Source organism: Charadrius vociferus, unplaced genomic scaffold (assembly GCF_000708025.1).
Source record: "Charadrius vociferus isolate BGI_N301 unplaced genomic scaffold, ASM70802v2 scaffold433, whole genome shotgun sequence".
NCBI classification, from domain to species: domain Eukaryota; kingdom Metazoa; phylum Chordata; class Aves; order Charadriiformes; family Charadriidae; genus Charadrius; species Charadrius vociferus.
The window spans coordinates 2,981,704-2,990,113 of record NW_009647846.1 but is presented as its reverse complement, the minus strand read 5'-3'; the positions used below and the strand labels follow the sequence as shown (position 1 = coordinate 2,990,113).

The following is an 8,410-nucleotide window of genomic DNA, read 5'->3' as shown; positions in this document are numbered from 1 at the left end:
GCCGTCCCCCCCCCGGCCCGGCCCCGCCGGTGGCACCACCGGCCCAGAGCAGGGCAGTCCTGCTGCCACGGGCCGGGGGGGCAGCGGGGACAGGGCTGGGGACAGGCCACCCGGGGGACAAGGCTAGTGCTTGGGTGTCCCTACCCCCTGCTCTGCTCCGCGCGCTGTGTGGGGCTGCGCACGCGGCTCAGTTGGAGTTGGGGGAGCGGACACGGCCGCAGGGTCCGGGGATCTGTGCAATAAGACGTTTGGCGAGTGTGCTCAGAGGCTTGCCGGAGGGTGGGCGTTTGGGGTGCCAGCCGGGCTCCGTGGGGTTTAGCAGGAAAACTCCCGCTGAGTCCCCCAAGGCCAAGCTTTTGCTTTGGGTTTACCACAGATCGCATTTAGTCTTTTACACCAATGCAATTTTCTTGCTCTGTAACGCACAAGGTCATGCTTAGGGCATGGATTTTTTATTGTTAAGAAATACCTGTAAATAAAGTTTTCTGACTGTGTGTTGATGGAAAGCGGGAGGGGAAGCGCAGAAGGAGCACCAGACTAAGAAAATGAAGGAAATGGATGGGAAACAATGCTTTAAACACAAGACCCAAGTATACTCCATGTAACGATGCTTTTGTTTATCGAGCACCGCTCACCGCTTTGTTCCATGGCATGAAGTGCCTGTGACACGGCCTTTGGCGCGGGGACGGCCGGGGGGAGCGCGGCTCCGGCAGCAGGCGGCGGGAGCTTTCCCGTGCGCCGGGCGGCAGCGGGGGCCGGTGCCCGCAGAGGGATGCTGCTGCCTGCGCCCGCGCCACCTCCCGGAGCTGCAGCCGTGGGGGGGGCAGAAGCAGGGCCTGCACGCGGTCAAAGGGTAATATGATTTGGCCTTGCGTGTTGGGAATGAATATGAAAAATGCATTTAAATTACTTTTTTTTTTTCACTGTCATGAACAGGCACATTTTCACCTTTTATGTCCTGGCATTCCTTTGATTTTTTTTCTAGTATCTTCAAGGAGCTCTCAGCACGTTTGCTAAATATGACCCAGCACGATCAGTCTCAGCATATTTTACTGGACTGTTTTAGATCCGTAGGAGAGCATATAGCATTTCCCTCCCATGTTCATCTTCCTTATTCTTGAGGGTGATTAGCTCCTGCACAGAACAAGGAGGGGGAAGGTTGAAAATTGAATTTTATGGGGAACCCAGGGGCCTGGCGCATCCTCCCTCTGCCAGGAAGGGAACCCAACGTGGCGATAGATTTTACCGGGAGTGATGCACAGAGCAAGGAGGAAGCTTTGGGGGAGGCAGGGCATTGCCTTGCCAGCCCCGGGGGCAATGACTGGCTGCAGTTAGGGCGTCAGGCAGGCAGGGCTGTGCCCCCCACGTGGGGACACTGTGATCTGCAGCCGAGTGACGCCGCAGCCCACGGCCGAGCTCCTGCGCCGTCCCCGGCGCGCCGAGAAACGGGGATGGGGAGAAGAGCTCCAGGTTTGTTGCCGTGGAAGGGTATTGAATGCGCTGCTGCAGGTTCAAAAGCAAAATAGAGGTGCTGACGACTGGGCAGTGCATGCTCCATGTGCGGGGAACCCATAGACTACTGCATGGGGAGATCAGAATTTTGGAGTTTTTTTTGGGTTCAGGCTGTGAACTACTGGAACAAAAAGCCATTAAAAAGAGTATAATCCCAGTATTGTTTTTAATTATTTTTATTCCCACAAAAAGCTTTAAAAAATGCTCATGATAAAATGTTTTTGGAGACTCTTTTCCCCTACAAACATGTAAATATCTTTTTTTTTTTTTTTCCAATCACTCCATCTGTCTCGAGGCCTGGTGCTGCTAGAGCATGGGTGCTGCATTGCTATGGAATAATGAAAGACCACAAGCCATTGGAAGAGCACCGACAGAAAATCTGGCTCTTCCTTGCCTTTGGCATGGCACTACAAGAAACTTTGGCTCCAAGTCTTTGTTGGAAGCCAAGGGAAAAAAGCACATGAATACAGTTGAGAATAACCTCTGAACAACGAGACCTCCTGGGCCCTGGTTCAGCAAAGCACTTAAGGCCAGAGCCAAAAAAGCGTTTAAGTGCCTCAAAGTTAAAGTACGGCTTCATGAAAGATGGACTAAACAAATTAATTGACAACACAGGGGAGGAAACAGCTCCGAATTGGATTTTTCTTCTCTCATCCCCGTGTTTTCCCTGGAGCGGCTGGAGGCAGGCAGTGTCCCGGGGAGGCTCCTTCCTCCTCTCCCCCCGGCACATCTGGGTGAGCCCCGGGGGATGCTATGGCAGGGGACCGGCGAGAGGCAGCACCTCGGACACGGGTCTGCTCCGGTGGGACAGAGCCCGAGGGGTCGGCGTGGTCCTGCCCCTGAGCTGGGCATGTCACGGAGCAGAGGGATGACCCCGCACGGAGCTGTGGGCTAGAGCTCGCCCAGCATCAAACAGGCAAGTGGGTAGTAAATACTCTGTCTGAGAAAGAAGCCAAAGCTTTACTGAAAGCCAAGCTTGTTGTTTCTCAGGTGCAGTTATCAAAAGCCATTCGTTGTCGCGTTCCCTGCGGTGCTGCCCCTCGGCAGCACCAGGCGATGCGCAGGACGGCCGCCCCCGCTCCTGCGCTGAACCCTCACCACAAAGCACAATGATGCCCCGCAATTACGCGGCGAGTGTCGCGCTGCCACGGGTGGTTCTGCAGCAGCCAGTGGCCCAGGCCCAGCACACGCTCCTGGGAGGCAGACACGACATCTCATGCCCTAATTGACCTGGATTTCAAAGTTTTGCTGAAATGCAAACACACATGAAAAAAGAAAAGTTTGCTTTCACTATTCTATCTGTAAAACTTTTGTGCAGCGGGATTTAATACAGAAGCTTCCACAACAACAATTATTTGCGGCAAATAATGATGATAACTCATATGCAAGTGTTTGTCTTCGTGCCATGCGAGACCGAAGGGCTGGAGAAGCGGGCAGGGTTTGGTCTGTTGTCCAGCAGCATCTCTGCACCCTTGCTTCTCGCTCTGCGGCTGCAGGTCGTGGCCCGGGGCTGTGGTCCAGGAGATGCTGTGGTCCCTCCCGCAGGAGCAGGGTGCGATGCTGGGGGGCCTGGAGGGCAGAGCGCTCTCCCTGGGCCGCTCGCTGAGCCTCCGTGGGCTTCTCTTCTCCCAAAGCTGCTGCAATGGAGTAAGGAACAGCACGGCAATCCTCCATCTGCAGGGAGCATCCCCGGCAGCCGGCTCTGCTGCGGGGCCGCCCCGTGCCGCAGGTCTCTGGGCACGGTGTCCCTGTGGCCGAGGGCAGAGCGGGGCACACCGCGGGAACGGGGGGAACCCGCACAGAGGGGTGTTCGTGCGAGGGCTGTTGTGGGCAGCTGTAGGGACCTAGATCTCCTTCCGGAGAGCAACTCTGACGTTGCTGCAGATCTTGGAGAGAGCCTCAAAGAAGGGGTCGCAGAAGGTGTGGATGCAGAGGGAGTAGATTCGGCTGACGCACTGGATCTCGATCAGGTAGCTCTTGATGCAGGGCACCACTGCCCAGATGTGGCAGAAGGAGATGAGGGCGAAGAGGAATCCCCAGACAACTGCCAGGGGGATGCCCAGGATGGCAGAGAGCAGCCGGTAGCACCAGTACTTGCTAACGGTGAAGGTGGTGTAGCTGGTTTTCCAGACACCGTCAAAGCTGTATGTTCCCACAGGCTCCGCTATCACATCCTCAAAATCCACCTGGGAGGGGAGAAGAAGGAGGTAAAGGGGGTTTGGGTCTCCAGTGCACGGAAAAGGATCCACTGCAATGTCAGAGGAGAGCCCGAATGGAGGGGGCCATGGCGGGGGGAGCAGACCCCCTGCGCCCCCCGAGCGAGGACCAGCCCCGGTGCAGCAGCAGAGCCCCCGCTGCACTCAGGGTCCACGCAGGAGATGCTGCGGGGCTCCCGGTGCTGCCTGACCTCAGCCTGGGGGCAGCGCGGCACGCAGACGTAACCCACGGCACCAGAGCCCCAGGCTTGGCCGCCCCGGGACACGTTCCCCGGCCCCAGACCGCGAGCGGTGCCAGGGCCAGGCAGCAGCCCTCGCAATGGGAGCTGTGCGTGGGAGTGTTTACTGCGGAGGAGCCCAGAGCCCGTTCCTACCCTTTTTTAGCATTCAGGGATGCGGGCTGCCTGCTCGGCAAGAAGGTGGTTTGCTCTAATAAAAATCCAACAGCCCTCTTGATTTACAATTTATTTATTTATATCTGGCGAGGAGAGGTGCTCAATTCTGTCCGTCTGTGTTCTGTCTGAAGAGGGAGGGAGATCGGCTGTGCCGTGCCCTTACAGGGATAGTGCTGTTGTGCGCAGGCATTGGGAGTGTCTCTGAATGACAAATACTCTTAAAAGCCTCTGAACGACGCGTAGAGATATCATTGCTGCGTCGCTCATTTTGAGGGAATGCATGAGCCAAGCTACTTGTCTTGAAAAACAGCACGGCCTTTCCTCGGGAAGCTAACGTGTCTGTTTGTACGTTTCTGTTAATTTGCAACCTCCATTCTGGTTTTGGAAACACTTTGATCATAAAATCATTCTGCATCATCTTCAATTTCCTGGCGCGGGCAGGAGGCAGCGGAGGAGCACTGAGGTGGGTGAGGGATGGGCAGCCCGGGTGGCCGTGCCGGAGCCCCCGTCTGCAGCCCCCGGGAAAGCCCTGGGAGCAGAGCACTGCACAGCTGCCCCAGCGCCTAATGAGCTAATCAGGGCATCAATTAATGAAGGGAGCAGCAGAGTATAAGAGAAGAGCCCCTGCCTAGCTGCTGCTTTTGCTGAGAGTGCACCACAAGTGGGTCTGGAGGAGCGGTGGATGCTGATCCCGGGCAGTGCCCCGAGGTGCCCCGGGACCGGCGGACGCAGGTACGGCTCAGCTGCTGCGCGGCTTTGCCTGGGAGGAGGCTGTTAAACCTCTGTGGCTGGTGCCACCGCTGTCACTGTAACGTGGTCCCGAATTCCAGCTGTTGCCCTGTAATGCTCAGGATGGGTTCATCTGTGGCCATGTCAACCCTTCAGCCTGCAAACCGCGCTGCTCCCCCACCTCTCTCCGCCTCTCTGCCCGCTGTGCTGTAATGCCCAGGGTGGTTTTGAGTGCGTTGCTGCCCACAGAGAGCAGGGAGGCTTTGCTTTTCTCTTTGGGAGACTGGTGCAGGAGCACGGCGAGTGGCAGCGGGGTGCGCTGTGCTCCCCGTCCCGGGGCTGCCTCTGCCCTCCCTCCCAGCCTTATCGGCCGTGCTATTTTTGAGGCAGGAGGTGCGCTAGGTGACTCGAGCGAAAGCTCTGAAAGCTTCCAAAGCTGGTGAAGCAGCAGTGCGGCCATGTGAGCAGGTGAGCTTGCAAATCTTCTTACAGGCTTTTGGGCTTCCCCGAGGGGGCAAAGGCAGGGGTGGGGTGGGGGAACGGGGCTGGCATGCGGGGTTAGAGATGGCCTGGAAGGCACTGCCATTATTGCAGCCCGAGGCACTTCCCAGCGCCGGACCAGGGCTGCCGCGCTGCGCTGGGAGGGTGTGGGGCAGATGTGGGACGTGCTGCTGGGAACATGCTCGAGATACCGAGGTGCCTGGTTGCTGTTGCGGGCACGTCTCGCTGCGCCAGAAGGGTGCCCAGCTATGGCTGTCACTGTCACAGCTCGCCTGGGGGCTTTTCATTTGGCCATGTGCATGGCTTTGGCTGTAGTAGTGTTTTAATGCACAAATGCAAGCTTGCATTTCAGCAGTACGATCAAGGTCGCGGTCTGTTCCAAAGCCTTTGTGAGCAGGCTTTGTCCCTTCTGGCATGACATCCTCTTTGATCTCTCAGTACAGTTTTACAAAACCTTTCCACCTCCTCCTGTTCTTCTTTGGTCCAAAATTATCTTTGCTGTAATACTAACAAAGCTCGGAGCACCCAAGCTCCAGCGGTCAGCGTATGGGGACACGCTTCCCTGCTCAGCCAGACAGAGAACTCATCCTGATCAAAAATAGACGGAGGAGACTGGCTGCACCCTGCCGCTGCCAGCCGGGAGAGACAATCTCCTTCCAAATGGGAGAACACCTATCTAAATATTCTGCTGCTCAGGTGGTCAGGTCTTGAAGATCAGCAGTATTTTTCCAAGGTTCCCTTTAGACCAGTGATACGGGCTGATCCTGCGTTATTTTTGGCTCCCCACTTGCTGGTACAAAGGAGGGTGTCCCCACAAATTTTCGAGCTAGAGCCCATGAAGTTGGAGAGCGTGCTCAAGGAATGGGAAACGCTGTGTTAACTGAAGCCCTGCGCAGCCCCCAGCCACCCCGACGACGTCGGCGGTCGCACAGCCGGTTACCTCCCCACCGCCCGAGGCACGGTACGCACACCGGGACTTACCGCCCTGGCTGAGGTCGAGCCGAATACAGAGTGACAACGCCGATATACTGATTGCTTTAAGGAGGCAGTGATGCTGCTGAAACCCCGCGCTGAGCAAAGCCTACCTTCACAACGTCCTCGTTGATGTGCTTGGGGTCTCTGTTCACCAGGTCGATCTCCTTGGTGTGCTGGTCCTTGATGATGATCCTCTCCTCCAGCTCGGTCTGTTCCTCTGCCATGGCCGCCCTGCCGCCGGCTTGGCCCCGGACGGTCACCGAGCGGGGCAGCGGGGCTGTGCCGGGGGAGGGCAGGGAGCGGAGGCACTGCCCCCCTGCAGCAGCTGCCCTGCGCCCCTGGCGCTGCTCCAGGCTAAAATTAATATTGTGCCTCCCGCGGCGGCTGCCCCAAAGCCCATAAAGGGGCTTCGCTGGGGAGAGCCCCTGCGGTGTCACCTCTGGGGAGGGGGAGGCGTGCGTGCCGGGGGCTGGTGGCCCTCGAGCCAGGACAGGGTGGCACAGGGGCGGGTGAGCAGCCCCCAGCCCGGCTGTGCCTGAGGGGTTTTCTCCTTGCGTGGGGAGGCAGCGCGGGAGGAAAAATACCCAAACTGGGGCAAAAGTCCTCAAAAGCCTGAGAGAAATCGTTGTTTACGAGGAAAAAGTTGTTTATGAATGTGTAAACGAAGCGGCTCAGGGGAGACAGGAATCGCATCTATAAATATCACCCAGATAAGCCATGTTGTCCTGGGACAGCCAGCGAGCCTCGGGGTCCCTCCGGGAGCCCAGAAGGCAGCTCACGGTATCAGCCTGGATTCCTTCGTTCCAGCTTTTTCATACAGAGAAACTCAGGGAAATCCAACAGACCGACCCACAGATCGATAGCGGTTGGCGTGTATCCTCCGTGAACACTGGGCACACTGTCATTTAGAGTATTAATGAAGATTTATTTAACTTGTGCTGTATTTTGATAATCCTCATTAATCTCTTCAGTGCTGCCTTGATTTTTGTGAACTGAAGAAGATTGGTTTAAAACTAATGGTTTTGTAAAAAAAAAAAAAAAGAAACAAAACCCTCGCCAAACCCCCACAACCACCCACCCAAAGCTTCTGTTAAATCAGTTTTCATTTGAAGTAGTATTGGGATAACCGCCCTCTGTTCTCCCCCACGTGTCCCTTTGTGTCCCTCGCACTGTGTCCGTCTCCCCATGGGGTGCTGGCGATGCCCTCGGTGACAACCGGCTGCGCTGCGCGGGTGACACGGGAGGTGGTTGTGACTCACCCCCGTCGGTACTGCACAATGTGGTGTTTGGAGGCAAAACCTCTCGGGGGGAGTAACTGCCATATTAACCCCTGTTAATGTTTCAGGTTCATGAGATGCGCGTCTCTGAGCTGCGCTCTGGAGCCCCGTCCCGTTACCTTCTGTTTCACCTGCGAAATGGCAGCGGCGCGTGGTACCTCTAGTGGGGAAGTGCTTTGGGTTTCATTGCTGAGATGAAACGTTGCTCCCGGCAAAGGCTGTTGAGGACACCCTCGTCGCTTTGCCGGAGAGGAGCAGGCGGGAGCACCCCAATGAGCCGTGCGATGGCCCGTGGGCAGCACCCAGGCTGGGGGGCTGTGGGTGCCCCCTTTGCCCTCCCTTCCCGCGGGCAGAGAGCAGGCAGGGGCAGGGAGGGAAGGCTGCGTGGGGGCTAAGGAGGGGGGATCGGTGCCCCGGCGGTGTCTGGGGCGTGGTGGCAGCCACCGCGGCTCTGATGCCCTTGGCTGGCATGGAGGAGGTATGCGAACTGCAAAACGCTGCTGCCTTCCAAAAACATCAGTGCCTGTGCGGTGCCGTCTGTATCCAGCCCGCGTGGCTCGGTGCCTGCAGCTTTCAGCGCTGCAATGGTTTTCTTCTGGCCCTTTGAGTTGATATAACGCAGCACAAAATAGGATTGTGTTCTCCCATCTGGCCGAGGTGTCACAGGTCTCTCGGGCATGTTTGTTTTTCCCCAAGAACTTGTGCTGGTGAGGGCCTGGCTGAGCACTACCGCGGGTCGGAGGCTGCCGGACTCCTCTGGCCACCCCTGGTGGGTTTTTGTATTTTTTTCTGGAGTCAGGGTGGT

General features: G+C 57.1%; 1 protein-coding gene across 1 annotated transcript; it reads right to left on the bottom strand.

Annotated features, from left to right (window-relative positions):
* Positions 1–3,345: 3,345 nt before the first annotated feature.
* On the bottom strand, positions 3,346–6,552 carry CAV3 (caveolin 3). Its single transcript, XM_009882861.1, has 2 exons — positions 6,439–6,552; positions 3,346–3,698 (listed from the first exon to the last, which is right to left on the bottom strand). Exons 1-2 carry the CDS (start codon positions 6,550–6,552, stop codon positions 3,357–3,359), a joined length of 456 nt encoding a protein of 151 aa, XP_009881163.1. The 3' UTR covers positions 3,346–3,356.
* Between the last annotated feature and the right edge of the window lie 1,858 nt (positions 6,553–8,410).

Coding starts and splice junctions, on each gene's coding strand:
- CAV3 (XM_009882861.1), bottom strand. CDS start 6,552: ATGGCAGAGGAACAGACCGAGCTGGAGGAGAGGATCATCATCAAGGAC. Junction 3,699..6,438: donor TCAACGAGGACGTTGTGAAG/GTAGGCTTTGCT, acceptor CTCCCCTCCCAG/GTGGATTTTGAGGATGTGAT.